At 42.6% G+C, this 27,594-nt stretch overlaps 1 protein-coding gene across 3 annotated transcripts; it reads right to left on the bottom strand.

Annotated features, from left to right (window-relative positions):
- Nucleotides 1-1,224: 1,224 nt before the first annotated feature.
- LOC133346441 (TBC1 domain family member 2B-like) lies at nucleotides 1,225-27,594 on the bottom strand. Of its 3 annotated transcripts, none has more exons than XM_061558010.1 (16): nucleotides 27,376-27,594; nucleotides 26,017-26,297; nucleotides 24,220-24,433; nucleotides 23,635-23,752; nucleotides 23,024-23,115; nucleotides 20,800-21,023; nucleotides 19,864-20,016; nucleotides 17,660-17,932; nucleotides 17,141-17,251; nucleotides 16,468-16,652; nucleotides 14,821-14,958; nucleotides 12,748-13,101; nucleotides 10,727-10,844; nucleotides 5,934-6,119; nucleotides 3,583-3,704; nucleotides 1,225-2,866 (listed from the first exon to the last, which is right to left on the bottom strand). In XM_061558010.1, the coding sequence occupies exons 1-16, from the start codon at nucleotides 27,383-27,385 to the stop codon at nucleotides 2,659-2,661; spliced, it is 2,787 nt and encodes a 928-aa protein (XP_061413994.1). In that variant the 5' UTR covers nucleotides 27,386-27,594; the 3' UTR covers nucleotides 1,225-2,658. The 3 variants fall into 3 exon arrangements, with proteins under 3 accessions (XP_061413994.1, XP_061413995.1, XP_061413996.1); XM_061558011.1 differs by having other exon boundaries at nucleotides 20,800-21,020; XM_061558012.1 differs by lacking the exons at nucleotides 1,225-2,866; nucleotides 3,583-3,704 and adding an exon at nucleotides 3,965-4,912.

The following is a 27,594-nucleotide window of genomic DNA, read 5'->3' as shown; positions in this document are numbered from 1 at the left end:
TGTGACGTCACCATGTTGGTCATCGTCAATGTGATGACAACCGCGCTGACAACCGCGTGTCTACGATGGTTGCCAGTAATCCAGCACCGTGGAGCCGAGGGTTCGTTGATCAGAGATGGACAACAAAATGTCCTGACTCTTCCCGTGAGCATCGACACGCAATAACCCTGGCTTGGTCAGCAGAATGCAGTGGTAGCAAAGTGGGCATTGATATCATCTGTCGCTTCTGTTAGTGATACGATTGTGCGTGGGGGTTTCTCGGGGTGGTCCGGTTTCCTCCGACTTGCATAAACACTCATTGGCTCAGCACATCTTCTTACCTTAGAGCGAAAACTGCAGAGCAATTGTTGACACTGGCTCAGTGCCTGGCAGCCTTCCAGCTTGTCTGTGGTTCCTCAGCGATTGTGAGATTAAATTAGCATTAACGATACGATATTAAATTAAAAATCGGATATGTATTTTATGGTGATACTCTGATATATCGCAAGATATAAGATCCACGATTATCGTTTTAATAAGCCTATTATTTTACACAAAATGGTTAGATATCGTATTTTTCACTGCTCATTTTATTTTAGAAAAATAATCTATTTCCCAATAATCTAAATGGTATGACTAACAAACCTCAGTCATTCAATTTGCAAATAAGTAACTGCATTCATCATATTGATGCTTTGAGAAACGATTTTCAGAGTAAATTACACCATGGAAATTCTAGGAATGTCAATTGATAGTTGGCGAATTTATTTGTTTCTAACAATAATAAACTTGTAACGCGTCATGCAGTATTCACTCACTCTCGAAGACAGAGGGAGAGAATGACTTGGAGGCGCGAGGAGGAACTACGGACGAGTGGGAAAGGTGGCCAGGCGGTGAACTGGTGCCAAATGCCTCCCAAGCTCTGGAGTCCTCTGTATATGTGGGTGTTATTTGTCAATGGATGAATGTTTCCACGTCGGTGGAAACCCGAGCACCCAGAGAAATCCCACGCATGTGAAGGGACAACACTCTCCAATACAGATGGAACAGATGGTGTCCACATTTGCTGTCCTGCCTTATCTTGGCACGCCAGGGCATGACACTTCAACGCCCACGGAGTTTGACAACATTTGTGCGATTCACCAAGGTTAGTTTATAGCTTGTGCGTTATGAGCATTGTGCATTGTAAATTTGTAATATAAATTGAAGACGGGGCAGGCTTATGTTGAGTGAAATGCAGTTAAGTAATGTTAAATTAGTCTTTATTCACACGACAAAAGTACAGCAGAGCACAGAAACTAAATAATAAAAGCGTGAAATACAATTGCAAAGTTGTGGGAAAATGATTTCGCGGCTATAGTCATGGAATAAAATGTGATATATCGTACCGCGAAAAAAAACGATATCACGTTAACCATAGTGCTTTCCCACAGCCGACGAGTGGCAGGGCCATTGTGTCCCAGCGCCGCGTTTCCTGCGGAGATTTTATCTTGTTTCGTGGGGCACCGTTCGTTGCCGCTCTGGCAGCAGTGCGTAATGACACAGCAACAGTTTAAATGAGTACTCACTCAACATGCGCCTGTTTAAATATATAGTAAAACCTTGGATTGCGAGCATAATTCGTTCCGGAAACGTGCTTGTAATCCAAAGCACTCGTATATCAGTTGTGATCACGTGACGCTCGGCAGACAAAGCGTATACACGTACTACTCGTATTGCAAGACCTCGCTCGTTTATCAAATTAATATTTATTTAAAAAAATTGCTCGTCTTGCAAAACACTCGCAGACCAAGTTACTCGCAATCTAAGGGTTTACTGTAACTGGTTTATTACGTTGGTTAATTCCGCTTAACTTCTCTCCCTCTGCCCCTTTTGTTAAAATTTACAATGATCGAGGGATAGAAAGGTTTCGACAGCCATCTGTCTTCCAAGATGCTTCGCGATCACCCCTTATCGTGGTAAATGGAAACGGTTTGTGTTTGCGCATGTGCGCATGTGGAGTGTATTTTTGGAAAATAATCAGAATGTATTTAGTTAACGGATGCCCTTTATTATAAACTATGACTTATAGTAACATTTTACAAAAGTATGCAGAACTGTACACATCAATAATTGTGTACTTTTTTTCATTACAAACAGAAAAACTAAAATTGTCCGAGTTAAATTGTGTGAGTTTAGTTTTATGTTGCTTTATTAAATTAAATTAATGAAAAATTTGATAAAAATGCCTTCCAACTTATATTTATGGTAAAATGTGCACAAAAGATGTTTTTTTTTTCTGACTTACCTATTGAAAAGTCTGCATACAAAAAAATCCGTGAACCAAACTGTTACGGCGCCTTGTTTGGTTCACCAATATGAATACCAACATTTCTTATTAACACCATATGTTTACATGCTATTCAGTCTTACGACGCGACTGTATGCTTAACACATTAGATACTACATATGGTCCACTTTGTGCTCTCTTATAAAAGGCTTTTCCAGAATCATTTAGATCAATTGTTGAGTCTTTTAAAATTCGTTTCTGAACACGTAACATGTTACACCCGTATGTGACTGCTATCGCACTGCATGCACAACACTGAAAGAGGTTATCGCAGTTTAAGGATGCCTCCTTAACACTGACACAGGCACCACGCAATGCTCGGACGACACCTCCTCAACAAGGCCTCGGGATCACGTTGGCTTCTCATCATCTGTGCTGGGACTGACAGCGGCAGGCCTTGAGGGGACGTAGCTGTTGCGGAATCGCACAGTCTCGCCCTGGATGCGCAGCAGCTCTCCCAGCTCCTCGCGCAGGCGCTCGATGTGCACGGCGCGACGATTGTCAATGTTCCTCTTCCTCAGCGGGTTCATCTCCTGGAAGGCCAGGTGGGACAATTTCCTGCCGAGGGACAGACGTTCCAGCAGGTGCGGATAAAACAAGGGCAGCGCAGGCACAGTCACATACCAGCAGACATACAAGCTATTTAACAACTCTTAATTTTTATACCAGGTAAGGCCCACTGAGCTATAGAAGCGACCTCGTCACAAATGATAGATTAATGAAGTGGCTTATTGTGTGGACATTTATAGCAGCTATATGCTCTTAAACGCACGTTTCTGAATGTGAAGGGAAAAACTGGAGGACCGGGAGAAAAAATTCACGCGACCACGGGGAGAACATGCAAACTCCAAATATACTGGCGTCAGGGTCGGGATAGAATCCATAACCTCCTGTATACCAGGCGAGGTAGTTAACATCTCGCCAATGTGGCACCCCATCTGATCAGGGCTTCACCGACACAATGAGATGAGGCTCAGAACGTGGGCATTCCTGCAATTCTTGAGAAACTCATTCTCTCTTTAGTCCTTTTGCAGGACAAGCTTTTGACACCATTGCTTAAGATACCACGTTTATTTTTTACAAGGATAAGTGTGATGGAGATAAGAGTTTAGGGTGCTTAAACATTTGCTGAAGCTTCAACAAGGTTATTTAGTTGGCAAAAATTGTAGCCAAGAAAGCATCTCGCTCTATTATATTCCAATTGTGACATTCATGATATACTAAGACTTGAATTTTTGCATGTCAACACGAAACTATAATAAAGTCATACGTACTTAAAGTCGTATATGTTTCGTGGGAAGTAGCAGAGGTATTTGAATGCAGATGTGTAGTCTTGAAGTTGGAGTACTTCCTCCTCTTTAAACTTGAGAATTGCGAGGGCATAGCGAAAGATGACCTGTGGAGTTTCAAATTCAATAACAATTACATTCCTTTGCACCTGCTTTTTGAGGAAGATCCTTTTCAAGAAGTTTAGCCAACCCTATTTTAAAATGCATTCTTTAGGACCGTTACAAAAACGAAACCTTCAAAATATTCCAAGTGAATGAGATGCATTTTGTGTTGTCAGGAACACCAACATAAACCATTGCATGCACAAATACATTAATTTAATTGATATTTTATTTATTATAAATCTATACTATAGATCAGCTCAAGCATCCCGTAAGTCACGTGACTTCTCGTTAGTCACTCTCACTCTGAATCCCTCCCCTCACTGTCCCCTGAGAAAATGAAAAACGAAAAACGAAACTATTTTTTATTTTACCAGGTAAGGCCCACTGAAATATATAGTTCTTTTTCAGAAGCGAACTGGCCACAAATGATAGCTTAACAAAGTGCCTCATCATGTGGAAATGTCTAGCAGTCAAATACTCTAAACGCATGTTTACAAATGTGGAGGGAAAACCAAAGGAGCCGGAGAAAAACCCATGTGACCATGGGGAGAGAGACATGTAAACTCCATATATAGAGGATGTGGGGGGTTAGGATCGAACCCACGAACCTCCTGCATATCAGGCAAGGGAGTTAACATCTCACCACTGCAGCACCCCAGACGCTATTCCATGCAGTTCACTTCAGCTTACTCCATCTTTCTACCATTCATCCCTCCAATATAATGAGATTATTATCCACAACATCTCGGCTCAGTCATTCCCTCTTTCTTCCATTCAGTCCCATGTTCCTGTTCCTTTTCCATCCTATTCCTCTGATTTCTCATTCTCTCTCTGCTCTCTTATTCCCGTTCCTTTTTATTTTCCCAAACATATCCTTGCTTCTACTTCCCTGCATGTCGTGTGCCAATGGTAAAAAAAGTTTTATTGAAGCCTATATTTTTAAAACACACACAATGGGAACACAAGGACTATCCCAGCTCTACCCGTTGCTTCACACAATACAACACAGATGGACATTGTGCAGAGCTATGCAATAGTGTGGTTAGTGATGAAGTGGAATCGGGAATGATGCTGTTGTGGGTGGAATGTGTACATGAAGTTTGGTAGAATGCACTGTTAAGATACCTTTTAGTCTTAATACCTTTAAAAAATAAACACATGTATCGAAAAAGAAATACGATAACATGAATTGCAAATAAATGCTCTGCATCTGTGGGAAAACAAAGAAAATATGTAACCATTGACAACAAACTGCTGTTTACAAAACAAAAATTGAGTTATGGTGTCCTAATACTCATTCATCGGTGACAACACCCATCTGTAATGAGCATCGCACGGACCATGGACAGTGTTGCAAATGATTTATCCATAACCATTTCAAAGGTGAAGGTCCAGACGTTGACATCGCTTGCATGTATGCATGTTGAACTTCTTTCGCACCGTGCCTAGCCAACAGTGCTAATCAGGTGTGGGGGGAAAGACATGCCAAATGCTGGGACCTGAAGAGGGTATTTCATCTACTCTTCCACGCCGACCATTCGTGCTTGACGAGGTTTGGAACACCTCCACTTTACCCGACCACATACGACCTGTCAATCAATTATTAACTGTGCTGTACCCATTTATACTGCTGGGTGGACAGAACTGGGAGGGTTTAAAAAAAAAACCTGCCCATATCCTTTCAGCTGCTGTGCCGATGGAGTGGTAACCGCAACCCCTGGATTGCAAGTCCAGCATGCCAACTGTTACAGCACAGCAGCTGCCCGATAACCATTAATCCACATTTAATCGCAGACGAGTCAAACTGTAGTTTATATCCTTGCCCTTGCCTCAATTACCACAAATGACACGGGACGAAATATGCCTATGTCTCCTTGACCGTGATTCATACTTCAGAACGCCCAGCAATGCACGCAAGACCGGTTAGACGCGTCTCTTCAATCAGTGAATGGGAATCCATGTAAAGGACCCCTTTTGTGTGAGCAGAAAACACGAACGTGATAAGGTGTCCATGTACAGGGTGATCCAGATGTCTTGTGACCCCCCCCCCATCCCCAATGAATTAAGTCCTTATTTTTTTTTTCACCCTTTGCATATTAATTTCTAGTTTTACATAAACCTTCCTTAAAAAAACATTACGTTTTCGAGAATTGAATGGGGTTCACAAGACATCTGGACCACCCTGTACACCGGTGCATCAAACTGACGGGGCGTGCGAGCGAGCGTCACACCTTGCTCCCTTCGAAGAGCACGGCGTCCCACACGCGGAACAGCACGTCGCTCTGCAGGCTGTCCACAAACAGCACCAGGAACCAGTTGATGGAGGCGAGCGTGAGGTCAACGCCCAGTGATTCCAGATGCTCGTGCATGCGAGGCAGTTTCTCGGCCACCAGCTCGCGTAGCACGCGCTGGTCAGCCTGCACGGGAGTGGGCAGAACGACACCGACTTGAGTATTTCCCCTCGAGATCGTCAACTTGCCAAAAGGACATACAGCAGACAAGTGCTCGTACGTTGTCATAATTCGTCTATGACCAATAACTACACTAATTATTTACAGCCCTTTATCAATAAACCGAATGATCAAAGCACCTCCACGCAAAGATTGTTGATCATACCATAGTGGTGAGATGTTAACTACCTCGCCTGGTATGCAGTAGGTCGTGGGTTCGATTTGGACCCCGATGCCTGTATATATAGAAGCGTGTTTTGAGTATTTGGCTGCTATAAATTTCCACATGATAAGCCACTTCCTTGAGCTATCATTTGTGGCCAGGTCACTTCTGAAAAATAGCTATATAGCTCAGTGGGCTTTACCTGGTAAAATAAAAAACAGTTTATACTTCACCAAATTGGTGAGTGTGGGTTGGAAAAATTAGGGGTGGGATCAAGGACCCATTCAAAAATCACTCTCCACTAATCTTATACATGGCCAGCAATAGCTTTAAAAATTATTAATAATGGATTCACAATGCAATGTGCTAACCATTGTGGCTCCACTCCAAACATTAATCGAAGTTATTTATATCACTGGCGGTTAGAACATTTGCCAGTTAGGCCAGGTTGCAGAGAATAAATTATAATATGCCACAATTGTTCGTTCTATATAAGGGCATTATGCTATCAGCCTGGAAACTCAAGTCCAACTCCTGGCCACGGCCAGCATCAGTGGTGAGTGATATATTACCGTGCTGGTTCTGTCTCTTCACCAATCCACACTGACCAGCATTGGTAAGTATGGTCAAACAACCCTTATGATGGACGCAGCATGGGGAGGCTTCATCCAGCAGTGGACTGTCCAAGGGCTGTACATGCAATATTTGAGTGGTAATAATATTACATTTTTTAAAAAATCACAAAATGTTGGGATACCTAAATTGATTCGATGTAAACTAAACAAATAAAATAGATTTGCGGTTAAACAACCATGTTGGAAGATTGCATACAACAAAGCACGTGATTTTGGCTGTATGTGTATGTCCACGAGGACCAGAGGACTACTCACGTGCAAGTTCGCTATTGTTAATTCGTTTAAACACTCCCTGTTCTTACAGTTGAAAATTTGTTTCACACATTGACCAGAAAAGTCTCTCTCATTCTAGATGGCTTTGTCGTACAGGATATCTACCATAAGGAGATAACAACATGTATTTATTTACATATCTGTCTTGGTCAGTCTGACCACAATATTTGCAAGGATTGTTGAACGTGTTTGACAGCACCAAGAACAGTATAACACGCAGTAATCCTTCAACGCAATCTGACAGTTGTGTTGGACACAGAGCTGTTATGTATAAGTGGGTGCTTCCGCCTTCAACTACCTGCGCCAATTGGCTTGGGAGACCCTCATCCAGCAGTAGATCGACACTCATTCTACATGTAGAAGGATGATAAGCTACCATTCCTGGGGGTTCTGTTTGAGAAGAGGTCTGACGGCTCGTTGGGACACTGTCCAAAGGAAAGCCACCCACACAGATTCCTACCTAAAACCTGATTCCCACCCCCATCGGGCACAGAAGAATTCCCTCATCAAAACACTACACCATAGGGCCCACTGCATCTCCGACCAACACCACCTAGCCAGTGAACTGGAAAACGTACACCAAGCCCTCAAAATGAATGGGTACTCGGACCACATTATTCGCAAAGCTGTTTCTCCAGCCATGGAGAAACAATCTCCTGAGAATCCAATCAAAACCATCACGTTACCATACATAGCAGGTGTTACCAAAAATATTTCCAAAATCTTAAACAAACACAAGATCCAGGTCCGATTCAATACAGTACACAAAATCCGTGATCTAATCCCATCTGTGAAGGAAGTCATTCCTGACATGCAATATCCTGGAGTCTACAAACTGCGTTGTACCTGCGGTAGCAGTTACATTGGAGAAATGAAACGACATGTCTCGGACCGTGTTCACGAACACAAGACAGATCTGAAACATGGCAGAAGGCCCACTGAGCTATGTAGCTCTTTTTCAGAAGCGACCTGGCCACAAATCATAGCTCAACGAAGTGGCTCATCACAATGTACATTTATCGCAGCCAAATACTCTAAACGCACATTGATTCTTAATTGTGGAGAGAAAAACCAGAGGACCCGGAGAAAAACCCATGTGACCATGAAAACTCCAGACATCGAGGAGTCAGGGTCAGGATCGAACCCACAACCTCTTGCATACCAGGCGAGGGAGTTAACATCTTGCCACCGCGGAGAGATTAACCAAATGACGTCCCGGGATCGAGAACATCCACTGTGAAGCAGACTATTAATGAGGGCGGCCACTAGATTCGAGCTGTGAACCTTCTGCAAGAAGCAGCAAATGGGCAGTGCGACTGCTGGGCTACTTCATGACCCTAAATAAGGTTATTGAACTCAAGCTTTCCGAGTTACAAAAACAAAAATCACAAACAACGTATGTTGTCTCGCACATGCAAGACTAAAACAGCAATCCAGAATAGCCTATCTTTATCCTCTGTCCGCTTATCTGAAAATCTTGTTATTCTTGAGGCCAGGGTATAAAAATGTACTTATTTTATCTATATTCCCACAGCGATTTGCTTAGACTGATAGATAAGAGACTTTGTAATGGCTGCGTAGCAAGTGAGGCATGACTCCTTGCATCTTAAAATTAGTTCAAGGGTCAATAATAGTAAAGTGCAGCCCACAAACAAAGAGAGATTCGTGTGTTACAAAATTTGTTTAAGCCAGTTAGACCACTTGCATAATAAAGCCTTATTCCACTGCCCCTGTTTTACATCACCTGATGCAGTAAACACTACTAAATCAAACAAACCAAAGACAGGGCCCTCGAGTTTTCCCTCTCGCATGTAATGTATAACTGTTGGCAGCCCTGCATATTGTGGCGTCTGGCATGGGGCATAGCGACTTCGGGACTTTGCCGTTCAGGCAATTTGGCTCGCAGATATATGTATTATTCTTTGGGTCTTTCGGTAAAGTCACGTAGATAGGTTCAAAGAAAATAACAAAACATAACAAAAAAACTACGACGTTTCGATCGCAACACAAGCGTTCGTCATCAGGAAGATATATATGTGTATTTTAATCGTATCATGGTTACAAACTCTTCGAATTCACAAATGTTGTTGTTACTACATCTGAGAATAGGTTTTCCTCTTTAGTTTACCGAAGCAGCATTTTTATTTTATTTATGATGCCCTATATTTATGTTTGATTAACTTTAAGGTTAGTCGCTTGTGGTGTGCGTTGAGACGCTCATTGTTAAAATTAAAGGCATGCCTACCATAAGTTTTCGACAAATAATTATGCAAATTTAGATCATCCATTCGCCAACCTAATTTTTTTGGGTCAACAATCTCAAATTTATCCCCAATATTTCTAGGAGTATGGTTATACTGTTGAGCCGTGTGAAAATACCACAGGGTTTCCCTGCATTTTACCCTGAAGATAATGTCAAAACAGGAACACTTAATTGATGTTGGAAAATGGTATCACAAGCATCTCAAAATATAAGGCTCCAAGGTCATGTATAGCAACTTAGGATTTTACCTTTTGGTTCTGTCCACCTTGTAATTTACTCCAAATATGAAGATGAACTTAAAACATGTTTTAACTAAAGCAGTGAACTATTTGTCTTTGTCAACGTGACACATTTTTACTGATTGGCCATGTCGGGTGGTGGAGGGTTACGACACATTTATAAATAACGCGATCTAAACCCAAAAACGTTGATTATGAATGTTTTAACAAAGAACTACAAATACCACAGACAGGGACATTATGTTTGGGTTAAGAAACAAAATTATAATGAACATCAATCATTCATCCACCTGCAATCAGCTTTATATAAAATAGTATGTAATATAATGCCCTTCCGTCAATCCACTGCTGGATCAAGGCTTCTTTATGCCATGTCAGTCGCGGGAGTTGTGTAACCAGACTTGAGCACACAAGGTCACTGCGGGTTGGGGACCAGTTCAGATATCACTCGCCACTGACATTAGCCATGTTTTGGAATCCAACTCAGGTTGCCGGGTTCATAGCGCAATGCAATCATCACTGCACCATAGCTTCAACCCCAGCTGTGTGTGTACATATATATGTATATAGTGTAGCAGTTAGTGCATTGCGCTATGAACCTGGTGACCCAGGTTCGATTCCCACTCATGGCCAATACCAGTGACGATTACCTGAACCGGTTATGGGCCTTCCCTAGGTCGACTCAGCTTCAAATGAGTACCTGGTGAAGTGTGTAAATATCGTCGCTGTGGAGACAAAGGCAGCTGGGCGAGGTGCTGACCACCCACCCCCTCATGTGCAATGTCAGCCTTCATCAGTGCTCGCTAATGGCACTTGCCCCAATAGTCTGTGAAGGCTATACGGGGGATCTGTGTCTTTGTTTATATATGTACACATATGTTACACAAACTAAGCAATCCTGCACGTCTTCCTTAGCACACTGCTGTTACCGGACTAGGAAACCCTGCTAATCAGAGATTTACAAAGGGTGTGTGTGTGTGTGTGCGCGCGTGTTGGGATACCTGTGAAGCAATCAGTTTCTTGCTGTAGTAGTCGGCGGGCATGATGAACTCAATAAGTGCTACCAGACACCAGAACGCTTCCTCTTCCTCCAGGCACAGCAACAAGATGGCAGTCAATCTGGAGAGAACACAAATCCCAGTTGGCAACGTCACCAATAAGGCCGCATTCCATCAACTGTTGCATGAGCTGAGGATTTTCAATTTCACGAGGCAAGGGAATGGAGCAGGTTTAATTCAATTTTTCCGTACAAACAGGTGAACAACAATAAATATAATCAATCTCTGTAAGATGGAGGGTTGTTGCCCCCTATTAATCTCCACTCCATAAAAGAATACAAGTTTTGAATGTGAAATATACATAATTTAATCTTGACTTCTGAATGCATCGTGATATTCTTAAAGTGTATTTTTTTAACAGAAGCATCCCCTTTGGCATGTTTATAATTGTTTAAGTATTCTTTGTCGTAGAAGTCAATGATATCACACCCGAGATGAAAATACTCAAATCGGTAGATATAGGTATGAACCCTGCTTGTTGTACCGACTCTGTCATTGCAGGCACAACGAGCACCGCAAATGGCAGCCCAGCATCCTTTATTTCCTCCCAACACACGTGCAGGGTGACGTGAGAACACATTCCTGTGGAGGGAGTTGGTAGGAACGTTGGGTTGCTCGGTCAATGGCCAGGGTCAACAGCGGCGTGGTGTATTCCGCAAATATGGCCGACTGTGAGGGCGGGCACAAGCCAGCGTGAGTAGGTTAAACGTTGAGTTTTATAAGGGCACCACGGGGTGACCAGCCCCTCCCCACTCAGCCCCCCTCCCACCCCCCACCCAGCCCCACCCTCCCCACCCAGCCCCTCCCCTCTCCACCCAGCCCCACCCCTCCCATTTTTCGGATGCACGACGGACGGACACAATAATCCCCTGTGGGCTGGTGTAACCAGGAGGTTCCTACCAGTATAAGCCAATCAATTGGCCAAATGAGCAAGAAGGCAACGCACATCTCTTTTGAGAGGACCTGGACCAGAGTTTATATTCGGGGAACCATGGTAATACGTGGAGTACAAACCAGCAGATCGGCAAGATCGCACGAGCTACCAAGACGACCGGGAGGCAAATTGACCTACAGATTTCACTACGAAGAGGAGTTAAAATATGTTTTTCTCCTCACTGTGAAGGAACTACAACTTGGTATATGTGTGGCATCGTTTTTCTGAAGTATTCACGTGAGATTAAACGTTTGTTTCTCTTCCTTACAGGGAGTTGCATTTGCAGATAAATAAAATATTGGAATTCCATTCAGAAATGCATGCAGTTCCTGGCGATGACACCCCACGCATGACGATGTGAAGCATTGAAGCCGCATGTTTACAGAGAGAGATTTTTAAGTGATCAAGAGGGTATTACTGCAGTCAAATGTTGGTTCCAGAGCCAACAATATGACTACTGTTCCAACGAAATCGGAAAATGTATTCACCTCTAGAAGAAATGTGTGCCGTTTGGTCTGGAAAGTACAAAAAACAAGACTCGCATCTGCGGCGAGTTTTCAATGATGCATGACAATTCCTTGATGATCAGGGTAAAAACGTTGACTCACCCTTGTGCAATTTTTTATAGGCTGTGAACTATTATAGTTGCTGTGAGACCAGATGTAAAGGTCAAAGCAACAATGAATCTGACACAGTTCATATATAGGTCTGCGCGTTGGTACTATGAAGGCAGTACAGTGGGGAAAAACATTGCTGTGACCTACAGTGATGATCCATAACCTGAAACTCGAAGTGGAACCTGCATTTACAGGGCATACTTGTGTAGCGAGTCCAACTGAGTCGCAGACAGTGCATTGCGCGCCACGGCCCTCTCGGGCCGGCACCATACAGTGACATCCCAGATATCACTACACTTGTACATGCTTGTGGACTTTACCCAAGCGAGTAGACGATAGGTACCAACCCATTCATTCAGTGTCTCGACAGCTAGTTCACGTGATCGAGAAGGGCCGTGTGCTGTCACCCTCACCTGTTGAGCCCTTGGCAGTAGCCGATGTCCGGATTGCGCCACGCGAACGCGAGCAGCACGTTGCGGAGCTGCCCGACCTTGGGACTCAACGCCTCGAAGTGGCAATTGTTGGGCAGAGTGCGCGCCAGGTCGAGCTCGATGTGCCGAGCGTCGGGGTTGGTACGCTCGTTCTGCGCGTGGCTCACGAGCGCGTGGTAGTAGCCGGGCGGCTGATGGCGCCGCTCCTCACTCACTCGCCGGCCCGCGCACCAGGCCCACACACGGGGTCGCAGCGTGTGCGGCACGCCGCCGCGCACCAGCTGCTTTAGCTCCGGCGACACGCAAAGGTCGTGGCTCGACAGGAAGGTCTCCCATCTGCTTCACACAATGCACAAATGCAGTTTCTCAAAGTGCCAATGATGATGATAGTAATAATAAATGGTATTGTTTGTTTGTAGAACTTCTTTCGCATCCTACGTAGCCAACCGTGATCATATAATCGGAGGTGCGGGGGAATGACAACATAAAGGAGCAGCCCTGCAATTGCCTACCTCACTTCCACTGCGAGAAAGCTCCGGATAGCCTCTACTCTGCCATGCAGACCAGGTGTCTTGGAAAAGGTGGGATTACCCACACTTTACCCCACCACACATAACACAAGCAATCGTCATCAGGTGTGAAACAACCACAGCAAGAAAAAACTGCTGAAGTAGGCGAGAGATCTGCCGTGGCACGAGGTTATATAGGCCTCGGCTGCAGGGGAGGAGAGAGAAGGGGGGGCAGGAGGCAGGGCAGAAAGTGGACCCCGCAGCAGCACCCGCAGTAGCACCCGCAGTAGCACCCGGGTCACTGGAGTAAAGTCCACCAGTGACCCGGGTGCTACTTTCTGCCCTGCCTCCTTCCCCCCCCTCTCCCCCCCCCCTACTGCCGAGGCCTATATAACCTCGTGCCACGGCAGATCTCTCGCCTACTTCAGCAGTTTTTTCTTGCTGTGGTTGTCCCACCTGATGACGATTGCTTGTGTTGTGATCGAAATGTCGTGATCTATTATTTTTCTTCCTATGCGACTTTACCGAAAGAACCAAAGAGTATTGGTACAAATGTCAGTGTTAAGGCAACAAATAATTGGAAAATGTTAATTAAAAATAAATTCAGTAACTGGACTATGATACTAGCACACTCTGATCTATCCCTAAGAACATAATAATAATATTCTGAATAAATTCCTAGGTGGCTGTGCTACTACAGCCTAATGAGTTTATGAGAATTAGCTCTGTGGTCAGCCCTGACCAAATAAACCATCTGGCAATAAATTATCGTGAAAATGTTGCTAAGAAATAAACTCACAATCAAAGAACACAGGAGTGGTAGGACTGTATGCTACATATAGTATGTTAAAATGCTGCTAATCGTTTGATTTTAATAAGTTACTAGACGGTTGGAAATTATTTAAATACCCAAATGATGAGTTATACAAACAAGCAGCAGTGAGGTGCTTTACCATTTTAATGGTGACTAATAACAACATTGTTTAAGTTTCAATCCTCTACAGAGGTGCAGAGGTCGTGAAATATTTTGGGGTTTTCCCCATTAAGTGTTTTTCACCTTGGCACATGTTACTACCGTAATGTGTACTAGGGGTGAACGAACAATCAAATCCAAGCATGCAAATATTGTTATGAGGCCCAATTCAAAAGGTTACTTCCTAAATGATCAGACCACATGCAAAACAGACAATTGAATAAAAATGTTTTTCTACTTTACTAAAACGAAACTATGTTGCCTTACCAAGTCCCACTGAACTGTACAGCTTTTTTTCAGAAGCGACCTGGACACAGATGATAGCTCAATGAAGTGGCTTATGTGGAAATGTATAGTAGCCAAATACTCTAAACGCATGTTGATTCTCAATGTGGAGGGAAAACCCGGAGAACCCGGGATAAAAATCCGTGCGACGATGGGGAATAAACATGCAAACTCCAAATATACAGGTGTCAGGGTTGGGATCGAACCCACAACCTCTTGCATATCTGATAAGGTAGTTAACATTTCGCCACCGCGGCGCCCTATTAACCAATAGGGGTGCCCTCCCACCTGTCCAGGACGACTCGGTTGGTTGCTGTGCTGCTGACAACTTCAGCAGACATCTCCTGCAGTAGCTGAGCTCGTTCCAGGATGGTCATTGGATCATCGCCTTTCTGTTCCAGCTTAAATCCATATATGTCGACATTCCTGGGTGGAAAAAATTAATGAAACGTGTGCTATCACGCCTCTAGCCCACATTTTTGTTGTTGTTGCAAAATATCAGTGATGTGGAATATGCTCATGTACTTGTCCTGCTCTCCTTAAGAGGGCAACTTTCAAGGACAGCTTTCAAGATGGCGTAGTGGTAACAGTGGTAACACTTGTGTCTCACAACAAAGAAGTGGCCTGCATTCGATTCCCGACAGGGCCCCCTTTCTGTGTGGAGTTTGTATGTTTCCCCCCTGTTCTACAGGAGTTTCTTCCAGGTCCTCCGGTTTCCTCCCATAGCCAAAGAAAGGTACAATGTGACTAGAATCGTTGAAACATTCTTTTGGTGAAAAATTACTTGCCATTTATTCAAATGGGTTTACACGTCGCAAAACCACCCCTGCCTCATTACACTGCAGGACCCTCCTGAAAACGTCTTGAGACTAGGTAAGGCTTTCCTCTAAAAATAAAGGGCATCGTTATTATTCTCACCCTCTTCTTGGTTCTTTCGGTATTTATAAAAATAAAACATAATAAAATAAAATATTTTATTTTATTATGTTTTATTTTTATTATTTTATTACTTCCCTTCTACGTGACTTTACCGAAAGAACCAAGAAGATGAATCCCTGCAGTCACGAAAGCTTTAAATCGAAATATTCTCACCCTGTTGATGAATGTATCTCGCTTCTAGCTGCTTCAGGGATCAAATGTAAGTATGTTGAAATTATTTCACGCCATATGTAGCCAACCACACTAATTGGATAAGCGAGGTAATGACACCAAACTATACACAAATGAATCCCTTACATACAAATACACAACTTGAAAAACATTCTTAAGCACGTAATTTAATGTACGTATCATAAGCTTAAGAACTGATATTAAATGAGGAATCAATGTAACATCCCCCCCCCCTATTTTAAAGATCAGGACAAGGAGATAAATAGACTACAAAACAGATTTTTGCAAAAAAAAGCCTTCAATCATTCGGTCGTGAATGCTTTGCACAATTTAACTTACAAAAAAATAAAATCTATCAGTTCTAAAGTTTTTCATAATTTATTGGCCGCAAATGATACTTGTCCACTCGTGATGAAATGGCAAATACAAAATTTCCATCCGCATGGAACCTGTCGAGATGTTAAATACTCATATAGTGCATAATCGTACATTATAGACTACCATGGCAAATTTTGGGGAGTAATCATGAGCTTGAGCTGTTGCTGGCACCAGTGCTGCCTGCCTTCTGGTTAGTCTCCGGTTTCCGACACCTCACTTTTAAACCTTCGCACATTTCAAATTGTACAGCGTTGCAAGATGCAATTTGCACGTATAACGCCGTATAAAATATCACAATACATTACACAATGAATGGGTGAAGCGACTTTGTTTAACCACTTACTGACAACTAAATGTGTCAACCAAATGAGCCTGAAGGTTTAATGTGAATTGTGCATTTGAAAAAAAAGCATATTTTATAACGGTACAAAGTTAAGCGTAGCTCACTTTTTAATAGACGGAGATATAGGCTCATCTTGGATCTTCAACCTGGCATTCAAGACATCTGCCTTGAGCATTGCCAAAAACTGTTCATCACCAACGCCACCTGAACTGCTTGGCGACTGCAGCAGATGCAACAGCACCAGCAGCTTGCTCTCCAGTTGCGCATAGAGGCCATTCAGCCCCATGTACTAAACGTGTGAAATATGACAAAGAAAATCACAGAGGGTCAATTGGACTGAGGCTGAGAAGTTCTCAGATTGGAAGGTATTCCGGTGTTCAGAAACAAGAACCAGGTTCCTGAAAATCCAATCAGAGAAAAATCTCCCATGCAAATGAATAAACAGGATGAGGTGCCATAAATGTTTTCAAGGTATAGATTTTCATATTATTCAAAACTGCTGGTCGGTGGCTGTGCAATGACAAATGCAAACATGATTTGTGGTCAAACTTTTACAAAGGCTAATATCCAAATCAGCTTTTCTATGCTTCCTTTTACGATTCGAGATATAACACGAAACTTTTTACTTATTACACCTTACAACCATGTTACAAAATGCATGTCAGGTTTGAAAAGACCATATTTTTTCATTGAAATATATCCAGACGTACAGTAAACAATACATTTTATACAAAAAATATATAATAGCTATTAATGGAAATCTGACTAACGTCTCACCTTTTCTTGCATCAATATGAATTGGTTAGTGGTTGACATCCGCAGTTTCTCCTGTGCTGTGACTTCTTCCACCAAAAATTTTATGATTGACTTGCAAGTATCAATCTCTCCCTAAACATAAACAGGTTATAAACAAAACCGAATAAATCATTCAATTTTGCGTAAAAAAAATATCCCGTTTCAATAAAATACATCGTAGAGATAAATATGTATTTGTGCAACCCTTACCAAACTAATTTCAAACGCAAAAGTTGTTTGGCAATGTGAGAAACAGGAAACGGTGTCTTATACTATGTTATTTAAAAAGAGTTTTGCTGTCTGGCTTTGAGCCAGGGTTCGTGTGTCACGCTGACATCACACCTCCTACCCCTCATCCTGGTTACGTTTCCCGCGCAAATGCGCAGGCTAGTTCACTACAAAATAAAACCACATAATGAAAATTCTATTAAATAAAACTAATTTGAGGGGCTTCATCGAAGTAAAATAAAATAATTTGATGGAAATTATGGCGATAATAACCTTAAGCCTTTCAACATTTCGGCGCGCTTCCCCCGAAGCAGCGTCGACCGTGGTGATGGTAGTGGTAGTGGAGGTGGCAGAGGGGGGGCTCGACTCGGAGGCGGTCTTCTGGGATCCCTCCATCTCGGTCAAACGGCTGGACAGGTTGAGGATCACTTCATTCTTGGCCCGCACCATCTCTGTGAAGGCCCCCATCTGTTCGTTGAAGCTCGACACCTTCTTTTGCAGCGATGATACATTCACTTCCAGTTTCTCATTCTGTTGCTGTGATATCTGAAATCCATGCCATCACAAAAATATGTTAAATTACCATGATAGATTTTTTTTACGACCTTGGCTGTGATCAACATATTCTCCGACCTTGATTGATTTAACAGGTTTTAATTGTCTTGGGGTCTCTAAACAGCGGGCTGTTTCACCTTGCTGCAAAGTACTGTAATCCAACACGATGAGTCAAAGTGTTTTCCTCAAAGTGTGTCTGTGCTGATAACTGTTGGTGGTCCTGAGCCAGAGATAAATATTCCACATCCCCATTGCAGTAATCATTCTCTCCAAGACATGACCACTATTGACTTGCCAAAAAGAGATAGTTTTTTTTCTGGTGAATTGACTCAACCCCTTACCGGGAATTTTAAGTTGGAGGCTTGGAATTGTGAAGAGTGCTCGAACCATAGCACCATTCAGCCAAACATGCACTACCAATATATAATATACATTAATGCTGATTTTTCTAGGTTTTACACACTGCTACTGTTTGATTGCTCAGCCGAGAGGCACTGAAGAAACGCATTACAATAGTCAAAATGCAGGGCAGGAGACATGGCCACACTCAGGAGCCATGAGGCTCCTCCTCATATCAGCAGTGATGAGTGGTTGTCAACTTTTTGCCCTGGTAGACATGGCATATTTGACTGTAAATGCAGAAATCATCTTCATAAGTGGGCATGTCGATGGCTGAAGATCCCTTCATCCCATCTGATCACCATTCCACCCCCTCTGCACAGCTCATAACATAGCTTACATATTGAGGATCGTAGAGCCATAACGAGAAAGGGGAATTGCGGTGGTCCCCTCTTGCCTTCCTTGGTATATTTTAGATAACACCATCACTGGATGCAGTTTAACGTCATGCCCAGAACAATTGCATAATGAATGACGGAATCACAGCTACAGCAGTGAATGAAGGCAACCCAGTGCGAGTGTATAGACCCTGCTGTTTAGATCAACTATGTACCCTTTTCAGCTTTGTGGACCCCTTACAACACCTGGATGATTTTCAGATCTTCTATTATCGTAATAAATATATGCTTAATATCCATCTGTGACTAAATCACCTGGAATGTGCCCAAATGCTTGAGGTATTTAAGCTGAACAATTGGGCCTGCATAGTGCTTGGATCGCTGACCACATACATAAATAGGTTGCCACAGGGCTGTAAAGGGCTAGATAGTCGGCAGCAGATGGCAGTGCAGCAAAATCTATTGTTGTACACTGCGTCTATGCTCCCCTGTCTATGCACCGCAATATCACCTAACACGCACCGACCAGCGTGATGATGTATGGTCAAATAACTCCCACGACCCACGCAGCATGTTGATTACCTAAACTCTACTATGTACCATAGGCAAAAACCCCCTCATATACATGACATCGTGACATATATATTTATATATATAAAGGTTGACCTTCATTGTGCTGATGTGAAAATCAGCTTGAAAAGAAAATCACGTGGTGGTTCGCTGCTGAATGTAAAAACAAGAGTGCTTTTTGCAGGATATCTCTATGGTGAGCATGCGGAGGAGAGAAGCCATACATGCTGATGAAAGATAGTGGCATGGGCGTATATACTGCACGTGCATTTACAGACACCTTCACTGTTAATAAAAGCAAGCAGATTTATTTCCACAGGACAAACTGGTGGAAGCGATGAAAATCAATTTACCGAACTAGCTATTGATGGCAGCCAAGCGATATATCATGCTTAAGCTGTTAAATCACCACACATGCAAGATTGAAACAGATTCCAGCCGCAAAGACCTGAAGGAAATTTCCACAAACATAGAAAGCCTCCATCCAACAGTGGATAGGGATTGCCTGTTGATTTCAAAAGCAGATCATAAACCAATTCAAAGGATAAAGCAAGCCAAATGGTAGAGGCTGGAGATGACCCTTCATCTTCAGACTGCAAAACAGCCGCAGCTTGCCTGAAGCCGATTGCTGAGATCTGTAATCTGCCGTTCACGATGCCGGAGTATCTCCAGCCTCTCAATCTCGGTCGAGGCCACCTGGAAGGCGAGGGATGCCCTCTTCTCCTGCTGGGCTTGTTGGAGAGTGTGGTGAAGGAGCCGCACGAGCTCCTGTGCAGCACAATCCAAGGTTAAGATGCTGCTTGACAAGAGTGCCTCAACATTGGGATGAATTCACTCCTGCTCGGCGGATGGTCTGTCGTGCAAAAAACTCAAGCTCTGTTAGTCCGAGCCATTGGACTGGCCGTTATATTTTTCAATCAACAATGGTGCATGTATGTATATTGAACTTATTTTGCACTGTGCAGAGCCAAACATGTGAATCAGAGGTGCATATATTGTCCACATGAGCAATTCCACAAAACTACTTATAAAAGTAGCCCGAATTTTGAGCTTAAGTAAAAGTTAACCCTATATAGAAATTAACCCTCTATGTTTTTTTTAATAGCATTTGCTCAGCAAAGCCCTGAAGGCCTTTAATGTAAACTGGCCATCAACTAGGCAACTAGATTATGTTTAAATGACTAAAATTGTACGAGCAATTTCGTTGCAAAGTTTGTGAACTTGATGAGAAGCTATGAATGCTTGATTTCATTCACTCTGAAGTTATTTTCAGTGTCATATGGACAGTGGATAAGACACGGACCTGGGGAGGAAGGGACCGTGGGACTGCCAGTCACAGCAGTTATCAGTTAGTCTACGTGTGTGTGTGTGAGTCCATGTCTGTGTGTAAGTCCATGTGTAATTCGATGTGTTTGTGTGTGTGGTCGATGTCTGTGTGTGGGTAAGTCGATGTGTGTGTGTGTCTTTTTCTCCCGGGCAACGCCGGGTACTTCTCGCTAGTCAGACTATAAAACACTGCCAGAGCAACAATAACCCAAGTGAGTATCTCACCTGCTGAGCTTTGAGTTCCTGTTCTTGGAACACCACTCGCATCTGCAGATCTGAGATAGTGCTGTGTGTATCTGAATCTTTTCCGAGGCGGAGTTTGGTAAAGGCTGGCCTCAGCCCTTCTGGAACAGACACCTGTATATCTTGTGGGCGATGAGTCGCCAAAGGCACTGGAGACACCACCTTTTTGATTGTTGTCCAACGGGAAGCGTTCTTGTTTCCCACTGCTGGGCCACAGATAGAAGGAAGGGAAATTAAATGAATAACAAGTGAAACGTGTGGATAACTTGTCTCAGAATGGCATGTGTTATTTATTTGTTTTTCTTAGACCTGAGAACAATTTTGCATCCTCTGACACTTGTTCGCAGTTCCTCATGAAAGCCACATTTGTGGTAAATAGCAGTCATCAAAATGTGACAACAAGATTCAATTCCCATCATGAATTTTATAATAAAAATGTCTCCGTGGGCGTGGAGAGCAGGCTAAGTTCACAGTGTTATTCATTTCAAGATGAAACCAACCCCTAGCAAGAACAGATATACTATGGGGACCTCATTTGCCAGTAAAAATATGATAATTGGTTCTTTACCCTTCTATCTGGCAACAAAACTGACACCTTTTTACAAGGAGTCATGTTTGGACCAGAAGACGCCTTTTGGCGTCTTCTGGTCCAACCCATGTGAGACTAGGCTCGAAGGAAAGCTGTCTCGGGTGTGGACCAATCAACTTCAAGGACAGTGCACATTATCAGAGTTATGTCTTTTGTTTGTATTTATGACTGCAGGTATTGCGGTCTATGCAAACATGACTCCTTGTAAAAAGGTGTCAGTTTTGTTGCCAGATAGAAGGGTAAAGAACCAATTATCAAGAACAGATATGTTCATAAAACAACTGTCCACCTGTTTCAATATGCCGTTTCAATTTGTAATGTACAGTGATGCTAATGTACATCATAATGAAGTAATTTGTTTTAGATCGTGTAGGTATAATGTGATTTAGAGCCAATCAAATCAAGTTGACACGTGAGCAAATATGGCAATTCATTTGGTTATTAATAAAACCGAAACGTTGAAAAGCAAGCAAAATTTTTACAATTTTAAACAATTTTTTTAGATTTTAACAAATTGGCATTATACGTAAATGATCTAACACGAAGGAAAGTAATTACAAATCATAATATTGGTCGTGAAAGCCTATGCATGAAAACGAGGTTGTTTTATAGTTAATATTTGGGGCTACATGATTACATCTCATAACACGTTTACAGAAAGGTTCCACACAGCCGACAATAATATTGCCCTTCATATGTAAAATAATGCCTCGGTGAGTGTGAAGACTTTTTTTGACAACAGTCCTGCAGCGGAGTGTTTGGCACGCGGGAGATACTGGAGAACGCTACCTCTAAGCTCTACACAAATAGATCCAAAAATCCGTTTCCCTACAACAATTTCCTGGCCACCTCTCACAGCCCAAATCAAGCTATTGCCAAAAACTGTATCTTGAGATGCACATATATGTAAGGTAAAACCCCCCAAAATTGTTAGCGAATACTTAAATGCAATGACGCAGTTTTATTGCATTTAAGGTTCGACAGTCAGTACTCATAAATAAAACAAATCACGACGTTTCGATTTCAACACAAGCAATCATCATCAGGTGAAAAAACCACAGCAATAATTTTTTCAACATTCTATAAAATGCATGATTATAGTAATCAGCACTTAAGTTTCCTTGGCTCACTAATTCTCACACCCTTATTTTTACTTTGGCAATATGTGTGCCTGTTTTAAATAAAATAGAGACGAAACATGAACCATATGCATGTGAGAAGGCTAGCAGCAACACATTAAATGTTTTCTCATTGTGTACTACAAACACATTTTATAGAGTTACATATACGCATAAATAAGAAAATTATTTTTTATGTAAACCACAGTAGAGAAATAAATATATATACATGCGAGCCTTTTGCCAATAGTATGTATGTATGTTGAACTTCTTTCACAACTTACATAGGCAACCGTGCTAATCGCGGAGGTGCGGGAAGGACAACAAACTTAACACGAAAAACAGTTCTTAAAAAATTTGTTTTCAATCTAGATTTTAAAATGGCTTTTCAGAAAGCCGCATAAACGCATCTTAAAGCGCGCGACGCAGTGACCATCTTCGTTCGATGGTTAGCCAAAAGCTGCTGCGAGGATGAGACAGGATGGCTCTTGAAATGTACCTGGGGCTTTGTTGTCTGTTCGCTTGTCAGCTCCATCTAGAGCTGCATTTCCTAAGTCACTCTCGGACGTTGTTTTTGTAACATTGGAATTCCTAATAGGAAAAAAAAACGTGTAAAAACATTATTAAAGTATGCATTATTAAATAAAGAACCCCACATTTTTACAATACTTATTCTACTCCAACACAAGCTTAGTCATATAATTATATATCAATCACTAAGCATGTATGTAGAACTTGTTTCGCACCATACGTCTATTTAACTTTAAATAGTTGTAAATGAGTATGATTCATTAAAAAGCAAACACTATAAAAGGGTGTAAGTTAAATATGCAGCCCTGCAACTAATCGCTCATGTCACTGCTGCCAGAATGGCCTCAAAAGTCCATTTCGAGCGGCCCTCTAGAGGGTATTTGGCCTACTCTTCTATGCAGGTCAGACATCTTGGAAGAGGTTGGAGTACGGTTGGAGCACTCACGTACGCTAACTCACGTACGTATGCTGGACGTACGCTTTATTCTACCACGTAAAATCTGGCAATCGACTAACTGAACCCAGAATCGGAATGTGTATTTATCCTTGAGGAATCCGATGAGCTGTGACTAAACTCACGTGACGTCCACAACAGGTTCTTCCTGATTTTCACTTGCAGCTGGAAGGAAAATATCGGGTATAGAGACCGTCTGTTCATCATCTGAGCACTGATGCATTCTGTGAATCTCAGGTCGAACTGAAATGAGAAGATACATACAGTTGACAAGATTTCTTAGAATTAAAGTCTGTATTTATCCTGCAGAAATCCGATGAGCTATGAAGCTCTTTTTCACAAATGTCCAGTAGGGGTGGGGTCAGAAAGGTACAACAACAATGGTCTCCATGACAAGAGAAAAAAGCTAACATTACCTCTAATCTGATCCAAAAAAGGCAGTTTTTTTTGTATTCATTCAAATGGGCCATACTTTCAAACAGAGCAGGATAAGGATTGTAATACAACTTGGTATCTATTATAAGGATTAACATTCCTGGAAGGATTATTGGCCAAAAACTAACATCACAGGCAATTGTGGATTAAACATTTTGGTTTCCCCTTCATTGTTATATGAAACAATACAGGGCCAAAAGTGATTTTATGACACAACATACATATGTACTATATTCATTTATTGTTGTAAAACAAATTAACAAAAAATACTTTACCGAGAGATTCAGCATTGTCCGCTGGCAATGCGGTAATTGTTTCAGCAGTTTCTGTCTCCTCCGATGGCTCTTCAATGAAAGGTTTAGAGGCCAAAGTTGTCACCGAATCAGACGCTGGCTCTTGAAGCGATTTTCTCGCAATATCACTAGGAATCTCATCTCGTTTTTCTTTTAACCAATTTAGCCAAGACATCATCTCTTTGCTGCTTGTTGCCTGACAAAGAAAGTACACACGTAACATGCATATAGTGTGGTCAGGTTCCATCATGTTTTTCAAAGTCCAGAGTTTGAGCATCATTGTAACTTTCAAGCATAGTAAGGGCGGGCTTGTTTCTCTATTCTCCATAGCGACGTGCCCTACGCTAAATGTGTTTTCTGGGTAAACACGTTTGTAGTTGGACACTGTAATACAGTTTATTTTTCGTTTTGGTTCAGACCCGCCATTGTGTTTTTATTTTATCTTAACAGTGTCTTGCTAGAGCCTACTTGGAGGACCATGAAACTTGGCTTCAATAACAAAGGGGATTTTTTTCCATTTTTCCTGCAAGATAATGATGAAACATCTCATTGTACTGTACTATATAAGTAAAGAACTCCAAATTGATTTTTTCGCGAACGACTAAACTCATGCTGTTAAAACCACGTGTAAATATATTTGTATAAATATATATTTTTTAATTGACAAATTATTTGGTGATAATTCACTGTGTAACAAAAAATTGCTCTTGGGTAAGTAAGTGTTATTTTGTAATTGCTTATGGCTCTAAAGTACAGAAAATGGCTATTATTCCATTTTCTATACATTTGGAGGCATAAGCAATTAGAAAATAACACTACTCAAGAACAAAAATCGTGTTACATAGTGTTAATGCGTTGTGCTATGGCTTCTATTGGTGCTTCTATCATGAAGTGCTATGAAGGGCCATTGCTCGAAACGTCACCGATGATACATTTCTTATTTTAAAGGCAGTGCTGTTGACGAGTGGGTTGAGTGCGTATTTGATATTACCATTACTGTATTTATTTGATGACACAAACAACAATCTATCACGACAGCCACCTCCTGGCCAGTTCTTAAACTTGCCCGCCACTTTCTTTAACCGGCGTTAATTAACAGCGGATAATGGAACTGCTGAACTGTTGAACTTCTATGTATGTATGTTAACTTCTTTCACCCCGTCCGAAGCCAACCCAGCATATGGGATGTGCTGGGCGAATACAACAAACTAAACACACAAAACAGTTCTAAAGAAATGAGTTTTCAATCCAGATTTAAAAGTGCATATGCTCCAGTGGCTTCCAAACATCAGAAGAAAGAACGTTCCAGACGGCCAAAGATGGGACATCCGCACCGTACGTAGCCAACCGTGCTAATCGGATGTGCTGGACAAGTACACCAAACTAAACACAAAAAACAGTTCTAAAGAAATTAGTTTTCAATCCCAATTTAAAAGTACATAAGCTCCAGTGGCTTCCTAACATCAAAAGAAAGAGCGTTCCAGACGGCCAAAGATGGGACATCCGCACAGTACGTAGCCAACCGTGCTAATTGGAAGTGCTGGGCGAGGACACCAAACTAAACACACAAAACAGTTCTAAAGAAACAGTTCTAAAGAAATTCGTGTTCAATCCAAATTTAAAAGTACATAAGCTCCAGTGGCTTCCAAACATCAGACGAAAGAGCGTTCCAGACGGCCAAAGATGGGACATACGTAGCCAACCGTGCTAATCGGATGTGCCCGGACGTGTACACCAAACTAAAAGCACGCACACACAAAAAACCACAAAGAATCTCACCTTCAGGGTGTACTCCCTCCAGGGTGTCCGCACGCTGAACGTCTTCTCGTCCTGCACCGCCGGGATGAGAGACACTCCGGCCAGGGGGATGGCTCCGAGGGGCTCCCCCCCGGGTCCTCGAGAGTAAACCAACTCGGCGGTCGCCTCCTCGTACGAGAACCAACGCAGCTGGAAGCCGCGGAGCCTCCCCTTGCCCAGCTTGTAGAGGTAGCCCGCAGATTGACGAGGCTGGCAGTCTTCACGGCTCGCTGGAAGCTGCTGCTGCTGTTGTTGTTGTTGACCTGCGTTTGTGTCAATGCGTGCGGGTCAGCCAGGTGAGTTGTTGTGAACGCGCGCGACGAGGGAGGGCGATTCAATAGACGCAGGTATGTTTTGTGTCTTGGTATGTGTGTGTCTTTGTGTTGTGTGTGGTTTTGTATGTGTGTGTGTCTTTGTATGTGTGTTTTTTGTATATTGTGTGTCTTTGTGTTGTGTGTCTCTGTATGTTGTGTGTCTGTATGTCTGTGTCTCTGTATGTGTCTGTGTCTCTGTATGTTGTGCGTCTCTGTATGTGTGTGTGGCTCTGTATGTATGTGTCTGTATGTGTGTGTCTCTGTATGTGTGTCTCTGTATGTGTGTCTCTCTGTATGTGTCTCTGTATGTGTGTGTCTCTGTATATGTGTGTCTCTGTATGTGTCTCTGTATGTGTGTGTGTCTCTGTGTGTGTCTCTGTGTGTGTCTCTGTATGTGTCTCTGTATGTGTCTCTGTATGTGTGTGTCTCTGTATGTGTCTCTGTATGTGTGTGTGTCTCTGTATATGTGTCTCTGTATGTGTCTCTGTATGTGTGTGTGTCTCTGTATGTGTCTGTATGTGTCTCTGTATGTGTCTGTATGTGTGTGTGTCTCTGTGTGTATGTGTCTCTGTATGTGTGTGTGTCTCTGTATGTGTCTGTATGTGTATGTGTCTCTGTGTGTGTGTCTCTGTATGTGTGTGTCTCTGTATGTGTCTGTATGTGTGTGTGTCTCTGTATGTGTCTGTATGTGTCTCTGTGTGTGTGTGTCTCTGTATGTGTGTGTGTCTCTGTATGTGTCTGTATGTGTCTCTGTATGTGTGTGTCTGTATGTGTGTCTCTGTATGTGTGTGTGTCTCTGTGTGTGTCTCTGTATGTGTGTGTGTCTCTGTGTGTGTCTCTGTATGTGTCTCTGTATGTGTCTCTGTATGTGTGTGTGTCTCTGTGTGTGTGTCTCTGTATGTGTCTCTGTATGTGTGTCTCTGTGTGTGTCTCTGTGTGTGTGCGTCTGACGTACCGTGCGCGCGGCGTGTACACAAAGTGTTGGATTTGCACGGTCACGCGCACGCGCGCGCGGGGCGATACGAACCTAGTTCCATGTCCAGTCGTAGACACGCGACAGACTGCTGTGCACGCGCGATGTTGATGACAATAAAGCGATGTGAACAACGTACATTAAATTTTAATTTACAAAAAAATCACAAATTACGCCGGTAGTTCAAGCGAATGCCTACACAGCGAGTGCGATTAAGTCATTAGCTCGCTGTCGTTGCGCGACTTGCGTGCGTGAAGAACCCTCCGAGTGATG

Source organism: Lethenteron reissneri, chromosome 24, assembly GCF_015708825.2.
Source record: "Lethenteron reissneri isolate LAM-NWPU_2019-01 chromosome 24, ASM1570882v1, whole genome shotgun sequence".
Classification (NCBI taxonomy): Eukaryota; Metazoa; Chordata; class Hyperoartia; order Petromyzontiformes; family Petromyzontidae; genus Lethenteron; species Lethenteron reissneri.
This window is presented reverse-complemented; position numbering and strand designations above follow the sequence as displayed.

Coding starts and splice junctions, on each gene's coding strand:
- LOC133346441 (XM_061558010.1), bottom strand. Junction 16,653..17,140: donor TCATATTGATGCAAGAAAAG/GTGAGACGTTAG, acceptor TCACACGTTTAG/TACATGGGGCTGAATGGCCT. Junction 2,867..3,582: donor CGAAACATATACGACTTTAA/GTACGTATGACT, acceptor GTCCCTCGGCAG/GAAATTGTCCCACCTGGCCT.